At 59.5% G+C, this 17974-nt stretch overlaps 1 protein-coding gene across 26 annotated transcripts in view; it reads right to left on the minus strand.

Annotated features, from left to right (window-relative positions):
- NCOR2 (nuclear receptor corepressor 2) overlaps positions 1–17974 on the minus strand; it is a 223007-nt gene that overhangs the window by 15277 nt on the left and 189756 nt on the right. For 17 of the 26 annotated variants that reach the window (XM_061169327.1, XM_061169325.1, XM_061169328.1 and 14 more), the window contains 12 exons: positions 14836–15000; positions 13608–13762; positions 12837–12939; positions 12526–12630; positions 12123–12226; positions 8674–8824; positions 5983–6123; positions 5506–5592; positions 4518–4816; positions 2537–2891; positions 1186–1407; positions 364–615 (listed from right to left, as the gene is read on the minus strand). In XM_061169327.1, the coding sequence (XP_061025310.1) occupies positions 364–615; positions 1186–1407; positions 2537–2891; positions 4518–4816; positions 5506–5592; positions 5983–6123; positions 8674–8824; positions 12123–12226; positions 12526–12630; positions 12837–12939; positions 13608–13762; positions 14836–15000 (2139 nt within the window). The remainder of the gene's footprint in view (positions 1–363; positions 616–1185; positions 1408–2536; positions 2892–4517; positions 4817–5505; positions 5593–5982; positions 6124–8673; positions 8825–12122; positions 12227–12525; positions 12631–12836; positions 12940–13607; positions 13763–14835; positions 15001–17974) is intronic. The other 9 variants (XM_061169334.1, XM_061169347.1, XM_061169345.1 and 6 more) reach the window with 3 other exon arrangements.

Raw genomic sequence — 17974 nt, forward strand, 5'->3', positions numbered from 1 at the left:
GGCTGGTTTCGAGTCAAGGGAACCTGAAGTTCAAACAGCCTCACATTTCCATCTTTTTTTTAAACTCCAAGGACCGCACATACCAAGAGGACACAAGCACGTGCACAGCCCGTGTGTATGCATCCAGGACACACACCACACACAACCCTGCAGCACCCGCCAGGTCTGTGTGTGCTCGCAGCGCAGTGATACCACCCGAGCCTCTAAGGCAACTGCTCTAGCCGCCTCGGCAAGGACAGATGTGCACGCGTGGGCACGCACGTGTCCTGTGCTCTCAGGACCCTGGGCAGACCAGGAATAAGGCCAATTCTGGGTGGCGGGTTCTGCCCACCCGCGTGCCTGGCAGCGCTCTGCCCCACCCACCTCGCGGGCCGGCGGCGTAGTTGAGCGCCAGCGAGGACTCGCGGGGCGACAGGCCCCTCAGCATGTCAGCTCGCTGGGCCATGGCGGTGGCCGCGTTGTGGTGCATCTGCTGCGAGGTGATGTAGTCGTTGATGATTGTCTGGCGGTTCTCCAGTGCCGCCGTGTCGGGGTAGCCGCGGATGAGGTAAGGCGGGTACAGGTGTGGGTAGGTGGGGTTGGGGGCCAGGTGCCGGGGCAGGTAATAGGCAGCGGCTGCCGGGAGAAGGGGAGCAAGGTCAGGCCGGCCCACACCTCGGCTGGGAATACCGTCCCCCCCGCCTGTCTCAGTGCCCTCACAGCTTCTCCCAAACACCCCCCAGAAAACAGAACTGAGAGCCTAGAAGGAGAAAAACCCTCACTGCCCCAACACACATGCGGCTGCCTCTGATTGATAATGTTCTTTGGATGGAAATTCCCCCAAACACAGGGCATCCAAAATGGGGATCACTAAAATACCTAAGGGCTGCATCTTTCTAAACGGATTTTCAGATCATGTCCGTCTGGGGAACGCTCACCCTTGAGCCCTCTTTTGATACATTTGCAATTTTAAAGGCACTGATAAGTTCCGCAGGAAAAGAAAACCACTGAAAAACGTTTAACCCAGCACGTCCCTCAGACCCCTAAGAGAAATTCTGTTTTTCACCTAAACTGTTGACATGATTACACTGTTGGGTCTCCCCGCCACCATGCCTCAGTTTCCCCACCTAGTAGCGCCTAGTTGATGCCTGAGGAGCCCTTGGCTGACACTGATGCCGCAGGGTTCTATGGGTCCGCGACAATCACCTGCATCCAGAGGGATCCCACGGGGGATGGAGGTGGGGTCGAAGGCCAGCGGGATGTGGCCGCGGTACAGGTCCACGCCACTCACGCCCCGGAGCAGGTGCTCGTAGGGCGACATGGGGTGGGGGTGATGGTCAGGCACGGTGCTGTGCGGGGACTTGGCAATCTCACGGGGCGTGGACGTCAGCTTTCGATCCTGGGATGCCTTGCTGGACGAGAGGCTGCCTGTGGGGACGGGCCAAGTGGGGATGGCATCAGACCTCTGTGCCATAGGTGTCCCAGCCCCCAACACGGGGGCTGCCGAGGCTAGTGCTTATGGGAAGTCATTTGAGGCTAGGGTCTCTGGGATCCTAGGGACCAGGCCTCGTCATCCATCCATGTGCATCTAGTTCATTTTTCCTTTTATTTATTCATTCACTCACTTGCTTCTGTTTTTTAGTTCTTTTAAAAAGTTCATTCTTTCTTTCTTTCCTTCGTTCCCTTTCTTGTGCATTCCTTCAATCAGCCAAAAATATTTGCTAAGTGTCTACGACATACTGAACACTTTCTAAGAGCTAGGGCGCTGAACAAAACAGAAAAATCCTGGCCCCCGTGGGGCTGACATTCAATGCAGGAAACAGATGATCAACTAGTCATCGAAAAAGAATTTCAGAGTAATAAATGCTCTGAAGAAAATTTTTAAATGTGACAGAATGTGACCAGAATAGTGAAGGGGGGAGGGTGGTCATAAGAGACCTCCCTGAGGATGTGACATTTGAACAGAGTCCTGAAGGGCGCATAAGAAACCAGTTAGGTAAAGATCTGAAAGGCGGGTGGCGGGCTGGGGGGGGCGCGGATTTCAGGCAAGGGAACAGCACGTGCAAATGTCTTGAGCAAAGAATGAGCTGAGTGTGGTCAAGGAAGAGAGATAAAGCGGCAGATAAAGGAATTTGGCAGTAAGATGGAAAGGTGGGTGGGGCGGGATCCTGCAGGCTCCCAAGGCCATGGTGGAAAAGGGTGATTTTTTTCCTAAGTGCAGTGAGAAGTCACTAGAAAGATTTAAGCAGAACAGTGGCGTAATCTGATGTAAATATTTCAAAAAAGTATTCAGGCTGCCGTTTGGGGAGCAGATTATTAGCAGGACAAGAGAGAAGTCAGGGGAGCCAGGTGGTCTGGAGATGGCCGGGAGATGGAGAGAATTCTGAGGATGGTCTGGAGGTAGAACCCACTGGTCTGGCAGGTGGAATGCATGTGGTGGCCCCGAGGATGCTCCTGAGCTAAGGAGTGGACGGTAAGGCAGTTTCAGAGACCGGAGCCCACCGAGGCCCCGCCCCACCCCGTGGCCCCGCCCCACCTCACGCCCCGCCCCACGCACCCTCCTGCAGGCGCGGGGTTGGCTCCCGTGTGGTCACCGGTGATCCGCGGGGTAGGTGGCTGGCGAAGGGTGCCGCGTGGTCCTCGTAGGTCAGGGGGCTCTGCCGTGGCTTGCCCAGCTCAGGCACGATGACCGGGGCCCCCCGGGTGATGGAGCCCCCCGAGCTGCTGACAGTGCCCGGCCGGCTCTTCAGACTCTCCTCGTAGCAGGCGCGCTCCAGCGCCCGGGTGTCGGCCATCACGTCCAACGGGTGCACCGCCGGGAACGTCCGGCCGGGGCTGCCGATGATGGAGCGCACGTCGTGCTTTTTGGAGCCGGTGGAGGACGTGCTGGTGTCATACTTGAGCGGGGTGCCCTGAGGGGCGAGGGGGGGGATGAGCATCAGCTACACAACCTCTCTGAGCCTCAGTTTCTCGGCTACGAAATGGGAGCGACATCTCATGCCTCCAGGGGCGGGGGAGGAAGGGCTTCGCTAAGCCTAAGATGAGTGCACACCTGTCCCTGCCCTGCCCACCCCTGTCCTGGACCCCGGAGCCACCTGGGGGGCTGCAGAAGGGGGCACAGAGTTCAGAGGTCAGCCCTTCCCGGAGCAAGTGGGGGAACCTCTGTTGGCCCTCGGGGTTCGCTGGAAAGAGACTTAACACCCCCATGAGGGCAAATACCTTCTTCCTGTCAGTCTGGGACCCTCTGCGGCCCACCCAATGCCAAGCCAGAAAAGCCAGCCACAAAATCCAGTTCCACCGCCCCGAGGCTCAAGTCTCGGAGGTCAGGGCTGAGGTTTATGCTTGCTCTATGGCCAGAAAGGGCAGCTGAAGAAACAGGGGTCATGGACGAGCTGCAGCCCGGTCGCCTGGGAGAAGACCCCACCCTGTCTACTCAGGCCGGGGAAACCCAGGATACGGTGGGCTCTGTGTCTTTGCCAAGTAAGAGAACTCTGCTTTTATTCAAGAATGTTTTAATTACTTTCTTAAGAAGGGGAAATGCCCTTATTTTAAAAAGAATACTTCAGAATCAGACTGGCCTCCCTTTTGGATCCATGGTGGACTCTTCCCAATGGCTTCACAACTGTCCAGAGGCTGAGAGCCAAACCCGTCCCCTGGCCTTCGACGATCTTCCCACCGCTCCCGCCTTCTCCCGGGGCACCTCTGTGCCGTTAGCCAACTGTAGGCCTCCTGGACACCCTTCCTAGTCCCTTCCACCTCACAGCCACGCAGCCCCCGATGGATCCCACGCTCCTTCCTCATTCACATCAGCCACCTCTGACCACGTGAAGAGACAGTGGTCCTTAGGTGGTTTCCACCGACCAGCTCCTCACACAATCAGAGCTCATCTTCCCCTACCAGGCTGGGGCCTCTGGGGGGCCAGAGCGACGGGGGTGGGGGTAGGGTGAGGTGCAACATGCTGGTGGGAGAAGTGGATGCCAAGAAGCAAAGACGTTGCAGATTTAGGGACATCTGGATTTGAGATGCACAACTGCCATTTACTTGCTGTGTGACCCTGGACAAGCTGTTTAACCTCTCTGAACCTGTTTGCTCACCACTAAAATGCGGACAGTAAGAGAACTACCTCAGAGTGCTGCTGTGAGGGTTAGATAAGTCATGATGCCAAATGCTCAGGCGGCACTTGGCCCACACTAAGGGTTCGATCCATGACCGGCGTTCATTATTACATCTAGCTCTGGGGTTTGGCAAGCTTCTTGACCTCTCTAGGCCTCAGTTTCTCCACCTGGAGAATGGGGATGATAGGTATGACTCTCCTGGGCTGTAAATACAATTGAACGAGGTCATGGATATAGTATAAAGGCCCTGGTATGGAATCCGGAATGTATGTGATGACGGCTCAGTGATGAGCAGCTCTGTGATCTTGGGCACGGCACTCAACAAGTCTGGGCCTCAGTTTCCCCATTTGTAGGGGCCAGAACGGTGCCCATCAGCACCCGCCGCCCCGATCTTGGCCCAGCCGCCCAGCCCCGCGCCCGTACCTGCGTGATGGAGCCCTCCTTGAGCGGCCGTGGGGCCAGGGGCAGTTCAGGCGTGCGCCGCAGCTCCTCCCGTGGAATCTCATGGATGGAGCGGCCGGCCTCCTTCACTGTCGCCACCAGGCCCTCGTGGGCCGGCTTCAGCTTCAGGGGGCCCAGGGCCTCCAAGGGCCGGGCCTTGTAGGCCTCGGCCAGGTCCCGTGGGGGCGGGGGGGGCGGGGGCGGCGTGCCCTCACGCTTCAGGAGCTTGGCCTCCCGACGCTGGTAGTCTTCCTGGGCCTCCACGTAGGATCGTGGGATCCCTGCCAGGGAGGACGGGGCGCTGACCCTTGCACCTGCACCCCACCTCGCCCATCCTAACCTGGGGCCTCCATGCTGGCAGATTCTGGAGCCAGACTACCTGGGTTCAAGTCCTCACTTGCTGTGTGACCCTGAGCACATGACTTGACCTCTCTGAGCCTCAATTTCTTCATATACAGAATGGGAGTAGTAACTGAAACACCTCACCAAGTCATGAACATTCAGTGAGATAATATAGATAAAATGCATAAAATGGGGCTCACAGTAGCTGGCTTGCCACTGACCAGCCAGGAGAACTTGGGCAGGGTATCCTCCCACCAGTTGTATCTTCCTCTTGGAGTCTGTTCCATAAGATAATATATAGAGAGCACTTGGGGTAGCACCAAGCGCAGAGTACAGTAGATGCTCAATAAATGACATCTACAAAGTTGAGGGTGATGGGTAGTATTTTGCTTTCTCTTTTTGTTTTCAAGTACATAAGGAATGCCTTGCTCTGCCTTTCAACCTGCACACATACCTGTCATGTACACGTGTGTTACGTGCCTTTCCACACACCTGGGCACCCATGGCACTCTGGTATGCCTTCCCTTCCCTGCCCACGCTGACTGTAAACCCGAGGGCTTGTTGTAGCTGCCACGAGGGCGTGGTGGCCAGGCATGCGGGGGCACCTGGGGAGCAGAGGGCAGGGTACCTTGCGTGATGGAGCCTCGGATGTGGTGCTGCTCCTTGAGATGGTGGGGGCTGTGTCGCTCGGGCGGGATGGCGCGGCCCATGAGACCTGGCGGGGGGGAGGGCAAGAGCATCATCGCGTGGCTCCCCGGGCCGGCCTTGGCATTGACGAGCCAGGGTCTACAGCGCCCCCTCCCAGCAGCGGGCCCCTCCAGCCACTTGGTGTCGGTCCCCATGATGATAGTGGTGGCGGCATAGGACCACTTCCCGGGCCCTGTGCTACCTCCAGATGGAGCTTCAGAAAAACCCAGCCTCAGTTTTCCTATCTGTAAAGTAGGGCCAACCATCCCATCTCCTCCCTCCAGGGGGAGCTGAGAGAGAGAAATTCTCTCCCTTTCCTGCCATCACCCAGCAAGTAGGGAAGCCCCCGGGGCAGGTCCTAGGCCCTCCCCTGGCCCTTCCGTGCCCCCTGGAGTAGGGAGCTGGGCAGGGCACACACCTTCGATGCTGGCTGAGGAGATGGCCCTGCTGACACGGCCCTCCATCATGTCATAGGTGCGCTTGGGGGCGGCCGTCTCGTGGGGAGGTCCTGAGCTGCTCCTGCCATCCTCCTTGGAGCACTGGGACACGGACATGCCACCTGGAAACCAGACCGATCTCACGATGAGGGGCAGCCCCAGGGCAACTGTGTGCACTGGGCCCGGGACCAGCAAACCGGCCGGGCCCAAAGGGCAGGAGTCAACAGCCTGCGGTCCAGCCCAGGGCCTGTTCTGCTGGCAGGTAGGTGTGTGCCTTTGGCCACGCGCGGGTATGTGAGTCCGTGCACAAACACGTCCACTCGTGCGAGCCGACACGTGACGCGAACATGCGTGACCACGTGCACGTGAGCAGAGATGCACCAGCCGAGTGTGAACATGCAGGGTTACCACAACCATTTGTGTGCGTCACTGGGTCTCTGTGTGCCTGCACGTGTGAGAGTGTGTGTGTGTGCGCACCTGGCCACTGAGAACAAAGTGAGGCCACATGCAAGAAACTATGTGCACCTGTGTCCACGTGGGGACAGTGTGTGTCTGCGGGGGGGGAGGGAGGGGACGAGGAGTGTCCACAGCAGAGGCGGCCTCGCCAAGCCAGGCTGAGCCCAAAGGGCGAGCACCTCAGGCTGGGCACGCGGGCCCCCGACAGGCCGAGGGTCTGAGCAGCCAGGAGGCGAGCCCTGAGGAGGCCAAAGCTTGGTCTCGCCCATCAGGCTGGGGGCTCCTCGAGTGGAGGCCTCTCCTTCCAAGGGTGGCTGAGTCCGGGGGTATCAAAAGCAAGTTCCCGAGAGCCCCGTGCCTGCCCCTTGGGATAAAGGGCGCGCTCGCTCTCCCAGGATTTCCAATCATGACCCCACGGGATCCTCAGGGCATGAGCTACTCCAGGGGCTGCAAACTGGTGGCCAGCGGATAGACCGCGTTGCTGCTCCAAATTTTGCTCAAAATTAATTGCTGATGTTTAAACACTGAGAGATTTCAGATAAAAACAGAGAGATTAGAAGTCTGGCCAGCGAGCTCACACTCGTTACAGGGCGACAGTCAGCTATCGGAGAACAGAGGCGGGGCCCCCGTAGACACAGCCATCACTCTCCGGGTCCTCCCCGCCCCCTACTGCCTTCCACCCGGCCTGCGGCCCTCTCTATTCCCAGGAAGCACGTGAGAAATTAAAAGCCTTGATTTACACCCATTCTGCAGATGACAAACTTATGGCCCATAGGGGCTCAAGAACTGATCTGGAGGCCTGAGCTGAGATGCCACCCAGGGCTCTGCTCACAACACCTCGACTGCCAGCCTCTCCGTCTGCCCTTCCAGGGCCCCTGACCATCCCCCAGGGCCCTCAGCCGGGTACCGAGGTTGGCACAGAAGACGCAGCTGACACCCTGTCCCCAAGACTGTCTCCACCACTTGGCAGCAGAGAGAGGCAAGTGCCTAAGCCCCACGGTACCACCTCCGCTTCCCGGGACCTGGGAGGCGGGAGGGCAGTCGGGCCAGGCGGAGGTGGAGGGAGAGGAAAAAGCGCCCGCCGCCGCCAGAGGAGAAGCAGTTTGCAGCCCTACAGCTGCCAGCCGCTGAGAGGGGCGCCCATTAGCAGCTTTTATCTCCGCGCCCCTGGGTGCCCGAGGCTGCCAGGAAATTCACATCCCAGCCCTTTACTTCCTTAACTCCTTCCAGGCGGGGCTCCCTGGCTGGGGAACCAGAGAGGGTGAGAGGAGTGAGGAGCACTGAAGTGGGGGGCCCAGGGCTCAGGGGGGTGGCGCATCACTCTGGTCATCACCCCTTCCTGCCACCCACAGCGTTTGCCAGGAGCGCTGGGCCAGAGGCCTGGGGGAGTGAGCCTGGGCTTCTGCTCCCTGGGCCTGTTCCCCTACTACACGTCTAGCAAGGCTGGCCACAAGTTTGCTTCCTAAATTGTAAAGAACCGGGCAGAGGTGGAGACAGCTAAAGCCAATCCTTACCTGCTGCTGGCTTACATACCTGCAGGGATGGGGAGGTCACCCCCTCTCCTGGTGTCACCCCAGCCTTGCCTCCCTGTGAACCCACCTCAATGGGCCAAACACCCCCGCCCCTGCTCCCCCAGTCCCAGGCCTCCTTTCCTCTTGAGGGGCCAGGAGGGTGGACACATAGAAGGACCACTGGACATCACTGCACCTCAGCTCCCACATCCGTAAAATGGGAAGACACTCCTTCACCCTGGCTCTCAACCACACGAAGCTGACAGGAGGGCAACACACTCCCATAGATTCGTTTTCTGAAGACATCTGGCTGCCCTTTAACCCCAACCATGTTTTCTGGACCCTTCTCTCTTGACCAACTCCAGAAACACCGAAGTCTGGGGTTTGGTGGGCAAGCCACACTGGATGCGGGCAGGTTTCCATGACTCAAGATTAACAAGGGACGTCCCATGTGCATCCTGGGCGGGCGTCCTGAGAGCTGAGGGGGCTTCTCAGCTCTCACCCAGCTTCTCAGCTCTCACCCAGCATATGGGTGGCCTCCAGTAAACACCAAGTGACCAGATGACCAACCACCTCCAGGTCACCACTGGTCCTCTCACCTAGAGGGTCCTTCCCGGGCATCAAAGATGCCTGAGGATGGGAGGGCCGGGCCAGCCCCTGCCCGCCCACCAGCTCCTGGCAGCCGTGACGGACGACGGGACTCACCCTCGTAGGACAGCACGTGGCCCTTCTTGCCCTCGTAGATGACGTGGCCCTTGGGCAGGCCATCCTCCCGGCTGCGGTCCAGGCGGCTTGGGCTGTCCTCACCGATGATCCTGGTGATGGTGCCCTTGTACAGGACGTCGGCTGGAGTGCCCTGGGGGTGCGGAGGGGGTGAGTGCCCGCGGACTCCGGCCGGGGACCCCCACGCTCGCCAGACACGACCCAGCACGCGTACATGTGCACCTTCCAAATCCACACACAGGCACATGTGTGTCCGCCAGTGCACACGTGTTCACGCATGTACTGCTTCAGAAGGGCAAAGCCCACCGGAACACAACCACGCAGAACAAAGCATCAGTGATATTAATAATAAGTGCTGAACACTTTCTATACATCGACTCATTTAACCCTGGAAATAACCCTAAGTCAGGTACTATCGTGCCTATTTCAGATGAGGAAACTGAGGCACCAAGAGGCAAGGTGACCTCGCCCAGGGTCACCTGGCTAACGAGGGGCAGAGCCGAGACTGGAACCCAGGCAGTCTGGCCCTGGAGTCTGTGTTGCAACCTGTACTGTATGAATTTTACTTTCTCAGAGCCTGGACGCTGGGATGTCAGCCACGTGCCTGTGACCACATGTCATTCCCAAAACCAGAATGGGGACTCAAATCAGGGCAGGACACCAGAAATCTTAGCTCTAACCCAGGGTTTCTCAACCTCGGCACTGTGACCTGTAGGCCAGATGATTCTTTGAGGTGGGGGCCAACCTGGGCACCACAGGACGTTTAGCAGCCCTCCCCCCGGGGCTCTACCCACTAGATGGCAGTAGTGCATGGGACCCCCAATCTGCTCCCCCCAGATGTGACAATCACAAATGTCCCTAGACATTGCCCAGTGTCCCCTGGCAGGCAAAATTGCCCCCGATCAAGAAACAGTGCCTTAGAGCTCCCTGTTGGGGGCTGTATTCAGGCAGAGAGAAGATAGCCACGTGGGGTAGCGTCCTGCCTTCGACTTCCAAGAACACGAGTCGGGATTCAGAATATGAATCTGGAGTCAGACTGCTGGAGGGCAAACAGCAGGTTTACCAACAAGTTGCTGTGTGACCTTTGTCAAGTCACTTTGCCTCTCTGAGCCTCAGCCTGTACATCTACAAAACGGAGACAATCTCTGTATATGATCCTCAAAGGCACCCGTCACAGACAAGCTGTCCCCAAATCAAGACATCTCTCTTCTCTACGATTCCAAGAGCTGACTGAGAGATGCGGCTCCAACTGCATGCCAAGCCCTAGGCTGGTGCACTTCGAGTCTCCCCCTGGGAGCTTTTCTGCCAAGAAGCATCCTTCTGTGGGGTAAGGGCAGCAACTGGCACCCCTGGGCTTTCATCCCAGATCCTGGTCTGCAAGCAGGGGAAAAGCAAGATGCCCTGAATCCAGACCAGTCTCCCGAGACGTCTCAAAGCAGACGCCCTAGATAGGATCCCTTGGCCACACTTTAAAAGGCTTGTGCACAAACAGTGTAGAATAAATGGGCTTTAGTTTGGGTGATAGATAATCCAGGGGCGGGAAGCCACCTCTCTCATCAGGAGAGCACACGGCAGGGGAGCCGGCAACATCCCATCAGGAAAGGCTCCTCCAGGGGCAGCTGATAGAAGCCCACCCATTGTAAGTCTGTGTGTGTATGAGTTTGTGTGTGTGTGTGTATCCGTGTGTTCCTGAGTTTGTGTGTGTGTGTGAGCCTGTGTGTGTCCCATGCCCGGATTTCATCACCTGGGAGTGAGGCTGTGGGGAAGTCTGACCCTCACACATCTGGCAGCTGCCAGAAACAATCGCAAGGCTGTGAATGACCCACACGGCTTGGGTCACGGCCACCTGAAACTGGAGGCAGATGTATGCCCAGGAGCCTTTAATCCCTAACACCTCTGTGAGGATGACTCAGCAAGAGACACTTTTAGCAAAGGGAAAACTGAGTCAGGGAGCGTCGGTCCCCTGCCTGAGTCAGCATGTGGTGGGGCTGGGACTTGAGTGTCTGCAGCCCGGCTTTGGGCCCAGGTACCTGCGCAGCTGCCTTCTAAAGCTCATGATTTCAAAACCAACAGGTTTTAGAGAAACATGAAGCATCAGGGGCTCTCCTCTGTGGTGTGATCTGAGGCCACTGGAGCCAAAGACACCTCCCTATGGGAGCCTGTGGCCTGAAGTTCCACCATTCATGTACGTGTGTGTGTGTTGGGGGGAGGGGCTGTGCGTGTGTGTGTGTGTGTGTGTGTGTGTGTGTGTGTGTGTGTCCAGGCTACCCTTCCTCTGGCACAGCTGGCACAAAACGCTGGGTCCACTGCTTACTGGCTACACGACCTTGGGTTTAATCTCTGGGCTTCGGTCTTCTCATCTGTAAAATGGGTTGACCTGGACTCTGTGCTAATGTAAACCATCTTGTCTGGAGCGGGTGGAAGGGGAGGAAAAGAAAGCCCGAGGAGCTAAGGACCCCAGGAAGAGGGGGGACCGCCCTCTGTGGTCCACCAGCCAGGGAGGAAGGAGAGGGTTAAACAGGCCCTGTGTACACTAGGAGCCCCGAGCTCAGTTCTGAACCCCCAGTCCTGACACCGAAGGGGCAGAGTGGTCCCTCTGCAAACCCTTGGATGGGGCAGATGTCACCAGCCGATCCCACACTCCTTTCTGCAGAGCTGGATGTGGCCGGGATGCCAACTCCAGCCGTCAGCCTGTCAACACCATGAGGTCAAGGTTGGCACCAGAGGAAACCTCTGTTCTCCAGGACTGAAGTCACAAAAGCGAGGGTTACGGCAGCACAGGGGGAGCCACAGTGGTATGGGCGGGCTCAGCTGAGCTGCAGAAGCGTCTGTCCACTCACCCCCTTGAAGGCGGGGCGTGTGCAGACTCCCTCACTGGCCCCCAAAACTTCGCTGACCTGAACGCCTCCTGTTCCCTGCTCCAGGCACCATGGACACTTGTTGGTCCTGGTGCACACCAGGGACCCTCCCACCTCTCCACCTTTGCACATGCTGTTCCCTGGGCCCTGAATGCCGATCCCTGAGATTCCTGCAGGGCTCACACCTCTGAGAGGTCTCCCCGGCTCACCTGTCTCTGCGGCCTCAGCAGCCCCAGCCATTCTCAATCGCAGTGTTTTATTCAACTCAAAGCACTGGCTACTCTGAAATCACCTGCTCAGTTTTTACCTGTCTGCTTCCTTCCGCTACCCTGCCAGCTCCTTGGGGCCCTTGAGTTTTGTGTTTTGCTCAGCACCTAAAGTGCCTGGCTCCCAGGCTCACGGAATGAGTGGGCACCCCCAGGAAGCCACCCCATCTACTGAGGCAGATGCTGAGCAGAGATGCTGGGGGATGGGTGGGCTGCCCACTGGTTTGTCCACAGTCAGGGCCACGTCTGGAGACACTGCTTGCCAGTCCCACCCTGGTCCCTCATGCCACGGCCCCAGGACACTTACATGGGTGATGGAGCCGCGGTACGTGATGGGGCTCTCGGAAGGCACCCGCGTGCTGGGGATGCCCTTGGTGATGCTTCCTCCTGGAACCGAGCCCAGAGACGTCCCTGGAAGACACGAGACACGGGCTGAAGGGGTGTCTGCAGCCCCTCCCCAGGCCCCAGTCCCAGAGCCACCCAGACTGTGCTCCTGGTGACCTGCAAGTCTGCCCCACCTCCAGTGTCTCAATGCAGAGGGTCCCCCTGCCCCTAAATGGCGAAGTAGACAATTGCGAAGAGAGGCTGCTGGACCCTCTGGGAGCTGAAGCTTCTTAGCGGGTTTTGGATAAAGGGTCCCATTCCTGCCTCGACCCTCCCAGGGATGGAGGGGCAGCCGCCGGGGTTGAGCCTAGCTCGCATGCCCTCACCTCTCAGCACGGACGTCTCCTGAGCCGTAGGTACCCCCAGGCTCTCCGGTGGCCCAGCCTGGCCCCGTGGGGACAGCTGCTCCTGCTTCACTCCGCTGAAGGGCGCTGGAGACGGGCGAGAGCAGTGAGCCGAGCCTCTGGGCAGGGATTCAGAAGGAGATCCGCCTCCCTGCCCTGTCCAGGGGCTGAGGGCCCTCCCCGCCACGCTCGGGCCAGAGTCGCTTAGGGTGAACTGCCCTCCCCCAAGCCCCCAGTGCAAACAGTGGGAGCTGAGCCTGGGCCATCGAGGTTGAGGGGCCCTAGATCCTTACCCAGCTTCTTGGGGTCCATGGTGAGGGGCAGCCCCATGGTGACGGGGCCCACGGGGGCCTTGGCATGCTCTGAGTACGGGACGTGGAGCTGCACAGACATTCCCTGTGGGAGCAGAGGTCGTGGGGTCACAGACGCCTCAACCCGCTTTTACGAGGGCCCAAGAGGAGGGGAACCTCAGGATCACACACGGGTCCGAGAGGCCTGGGGCCTGAGTTCCGGCCCTGCTGCCCCTCTGAGCAACTGTGAACAAGTCACTGCCTCTCCTGAGCCTCAGTGCCCTCACCCGTGTGGCGGTCATCATGACCTGGTTTAAAGGAAATGGTGCCCACAAGCGTCTGAGCAAAGCACATGCCTTGCCCCCGCCCTGCGCCACATGGGGGCAGCTCGGAGAGGTGAAGGGGCAGATGGACCGAGGCTCACCACGTGCCAGGGCTGTGTGTCTAGTGCATGCGATTTTCTGTTTCACAGAAGGGAAACCGAGGCACAGAGAGGTTAAGTAACTTGCTGAAGGCCACACAGTCTGATCGCAGAGCCCATGCTCTTGAATGGCCCATGGAGTGACCTCCCAAGGTCCTGATGCCTGGGTCAGGCACGGCCAGCTCTGACCCAGCCCCTTGGGTGCCCGACCCCCACCCAGACACCATCAGTCCCAGTGATCACCCCCACCCCGACTTTACAGAGGGAAAGACCAAACCCCTGAAAGAGGAAGGGGCGTTCTCCGGGCACCAGGTTGCACAGTTGCTTCTGGGGGGCTGCCCCTCCCACCTCACCTGGGAGATGGCACCCATTTGCCTCTCAAGGACGCTGGGGTGCTTGGTGGAGGAGATGAGGGGCGGCGGGTTGGAGATGGTGGGTGGGCGTGGTAGGACGGGCCGGGCGCTGTCATGGAGGCCCAGGGGCAGCGGGTGACCTGCAGGGCACGTATCTGTCCATCACAGGGCCCCAGGAGCGGTCAGAGGCAGAGCCCCCAGGCCACTCCCCACCTCGTCCCGGTCCTGCCCAGGTGGGTGCCCGTCCATACGTGCCCCCACTGCTCCTCCCGTCTCTGCCTGATGAGCTGTCTGCATCCTTGGTTCAGACACCACTACCCCAGGGACGTCTCCCTCCACGCTCCCCCAACCCAGGCCCTGGCCCAAGCCCCTCAGCTCTCCCCCAGACTCCTTAACTGGTCTCCCCGTTCCCCTTTTACCCTCCAACAGTCCATTCCTCTCACAGGAACCAAAGGGATCTTTTTGAAAAGTCTACTAGTTCACATCCTCCCCTGCTATGAACCTTCTATGGCTCCCCACTGCTCTCCCACGATGAGGTCTTAGCCTCTGACACAACTTTCAGGTTCACCTGACCTGGTGCTTATGGTCTCCCCAGGCTCACTGGGCACCAAGCTTCTACCACGGCCGCCTGATTCAGTGTCTCAAGCTTCGCCTGCTCTTTCCTGCCTCCGGACCTTTGCACGTGCCGTTCCCCCTGCCTGGCATGTCTTTCCCTGTTCTTCTCCTGGCTCTTTCGGCCCACTCATCCTGCAGGATCAGCGCTGCTTAGGATGGCCTTTGCTGACGTCACAGTCCTTACTGGCCCCTGGCTACGCCCCTTTGATTGCTGGTGGGGCCTGGCAGGGCTGGAGAACCCAGGAAGGATCTCGAATCCAGCCTGACTAGATTTGTACATCAAAGCAGGCCCCGCCCTCCTCACACTTTTCTCTCCACCTGCCCGCTGTCCACCTCGAAGTCCATGGTGGAAGACAGAGCTCCCACTCTCAGCCTGCCCCTCACCGGCTCGAGTACCTCCTAGGGCTCCCCAGCACCAGGTGCTTCAATTGCAATCCTGTAGATTTCTCACATCTCACCGGAGCCCCCTTCCCCTTCACTGACCAGACCATCCCTCCCGCCAGGACCCTAAGAACCTTCTGTATGCAGTTCCGAGTCAGTGCACACAGTTGGTACCCAACGATTGCATGCTGGCTGACTCGGCAAGGAGGCCAGGCTCGGGTGAACTACTCACCAGGCGGTGCGTAGGAGAAGGCCAAGGGGTCAGGGGCGTGCGGAGAGGCCTTGATCACCTCGCGAGGGGGCACAGGGAAGGGCAGGCCTGACGTCCAACACGAGGGATCCGTGGGCAGCTTCTGGCCCTCAGCTGCAAAGGCCGGGAAGAACACGGGCTTCTCTGCTGAGGGGCAAGGCAGGGCAGTCAACCACACCCGGCCAGACCTCAGGCCCCCAGCCCTGGCTGCCCTGCTCAAGCAAGACCCCCTGTGCCTTGCAGCGCTGGCCTCGGCCAGGGGAAGGTCCTGGCCAACAGTGATGGAGCCCCCCAGGTCTGCAGACCGGGCACCACGCTGACTCCTGTGATGTCCTGTCAAGCACGGATGTGCCTCGGGCTTGGGCTGGGCTTCTCGGCGGCCCCTGATTCCAGCGCTGGAATCCCACAGGCACTTGCCCGGCACCAGGTCAGCAAGGGGCCTGGACAAACCTCCAAACCAGGGGGCGACAGATGGTGGCACGGGACCTGCCCACCACCCGATTTTGTGTGTACACTTGTGCTGGAACGTGGTCACGTCCACCCGTTTATTTATCGTCTGCAGCAGAGCTGAGGAGTTGCGAAAGAGACCGTCTGTCTGGCCCACAAAGCCTAAAATATTTACTATCTGGCCCTTTCCAGAAGAGGCTCGCTGACCTCTTCAGATGACGAAGGCGGTCAGAACAGTTTGCTATGATCTGCGTACGTGTGCTCCCGCCAGCACGGCTACGACCCGGATGCCCGGGATGACAGCGTGCACATGTCAGCCCGTGCGCCGAGCATGTCCCATGTCCAGGAGCTGGGCTGGGCGTTTCGAAAGCATGAACTCAATGAGCCTCCTTGCAGGCTCGGGAGAAAGAGAGTGGCCGGGCCCAGTGTGCTGAGAGGGACCGGAGTACGGACACATCGGCGGACTTATCTAAGGTCACCAGCAAATATTTGGCCAAGTCAGCATTTGACCACTGAACCTCCCGGGTGCTGCAGCTGCAGGTAACATGATGGCGGAGGGAGCCCTCCCACGGGGGTTCCAACTAAGTGCTCTGCGTAGACTGACTCGGTTATCCTCGCAACACCCTTCAGGGAACTGACGAGGATCATCCCCAGTTTGCAGATGGGAACACGGAGGCTCAGAGAGGTGAAGTCACCTGGTCAAAGGCCCACAGCCAGCAAGGGGAGCTCTGAGCCCAGGTGGATGGGCTGCAGGCTGTAACCTTCACCTTTGCCACACACACTGACCACAGCAAGAGGAGCAACGATTGGCCCTGGATTCTCAGGCCTGGGGACAGCCTGCAGACACGGCCAAAGGCCAGGCCGTCTTCACGGTGTTCTCCCGCTGGCCCCTCTCTCTGCTGAAATCGGTCCTAAGTGCCAAACCTCTTCCTGGAGAATTGGTGTCAGGCTGGAGGACCGATGGTGGTGGTGGCGGGGGGTACGGTGGGGAGGGAGAAGTAGCCAGCTGATAACAACGTGGGAATGCCGGGCCTGGGATGGGAATGGCAGGCAGGTGTCATCCCTCGGGCCACCTCCAGATGACAGAGGGAGGCTCTGAAGAGCCAGCAAGGCGAGCAGGAGAGCGCTGGCAGCGCTGAGAGCCACCTGCTGTGGGCACAGCAAGGGGGGGTGGAGGCGTGCGTGCTGCACATCCTCCGCTTCTCTCCTGGGAGACAGCGCTCCCCCCGGACCTGTGCGCCTGCTGACGTGGGGAGCCCGCAGGAGGGGCCGCAGATGCGGGGAGTAACCCGGGGTGGGGATTCTTATGCTCAACCAACCCCCAGTGGAGGCGCACCCCCCAGGGCCTGCACCGGGCCCAGAAATTCCGCGCACGCCCTGGACCTCGCTCGTCCAGCCACCCGACCCCGCGCGTGCCTGGGCTGCTCTCTCCAGCTCAGCTCCGGCTGCCATGGGTGGGGGCAGGGGCGGGGGGTGGCCTCCGGTGCTGGAAGGGAAATCTGGGGCCCGGCCAGGAGGGGCCGGCAGCCGAGAGCTTGGAGAGACAACCTGTTCCTCCGGCTGGGCCCAGGGAGCCCGAGGGATGGGCGGGCAGAGCAGCTCCACGCAGGAGCCAGGCGGCAGGGGAGGCTCCTGAGCGACCAGAGAGGTCGGTCGTGCTGGGTGTCAAGTTCACGCACGCGCCTATGGCTGTGCTAGCTGCAAGGCAGGCCTTGGTGCCTGACGCCAGGTGCCCCGTCTGCCGTGTGGAGCGATTCCAGGAAATGGCGCGGCCCTCCGCCGTGCCAACAGGCTGAACGCCAGACTCAGAAAGCACAGGTGGTGGCTCACCTTCTCCCAGGACAGGGCCTGTGACCCATCCCAGCAGGCCCTGCCTGGCCCCGTGTGGTGTCCAGCCACCCAAGTATGGCCCAGCCCGGCTCAGATCTGGCGCCGGCCAAGGCTGTTTGGGCCCCTGACACTGCCACGCAGCTATCCGCCCTGGGCTGGTGCCCCAGCCCTGGAATGTCCTTCCAGAGCCAGACCCCACGTCTCACGCTACACTCTCGTCCAGCGAACCCCAGCTCCACCACAGGGAGCCCCGGTCCCAGCGTAGGTGGCTGGCAGGGTCCCAGGAAGAGGCAGACGTTCTGCTTTCAACCCCACACTCGGGTTCATCAGCAGGTCCTACTCTTTGCCTCTGAAACAAAATCCCAATGCCCCCCCTTCATGGTCACCCGCACAGTCCAGGCTGCCACTATCGCTGGCCGGGAAAAGCACCGTGGCCTCTTGCATCTGCCCACAACTCCCTGCCGCCCTTCCTCCTCAACAACGGCCAGAGAGGCAGAGAGAGAGGAGATCTTTCTAAAATAAAAATCAGATTGCCTGACCTCTCCCCAGTCCCCTACACACGCACGCACACACACACCCTTAAAATTCCTCCAGCAAAGGCTTTTTCTGCACCCAAGACAAAATCCCCACAGTACCATGGCCTACGAGGCCCTACGCAATCTCGTCCCCATCTCCCTGTCCCACCTCCTATCCTACCCCCTCCCCAGCCACCAGGACCTCCTGGCAGCTCCGCCAACACACCAAGCTTGTTCCCACCCCAGGGCCTTTGCACGTGCTGTTCCCTATGCCTGAACGCCCTTCCCCCCGATCTTCCCATGACTGCCTCCTCTTCACGGAGAGCCTT

Source organism: Eubalaena glacialis, chromosome 15 (genome assembly GCF_028564815.1).
Source record: "Eubalaena glacialis isolate mEubGla1 chromosome 15, mEubGla1.1.hap2.+ XY, whole genome shotgun sequence".
In the NCBI taxonomy this organism is placed as follows: Eukaryota; Metazoa; Chordata; class Mammalia; order Artiodactyla; family Balaenidae; genus Eubalaena; species Eubalaena glacialis.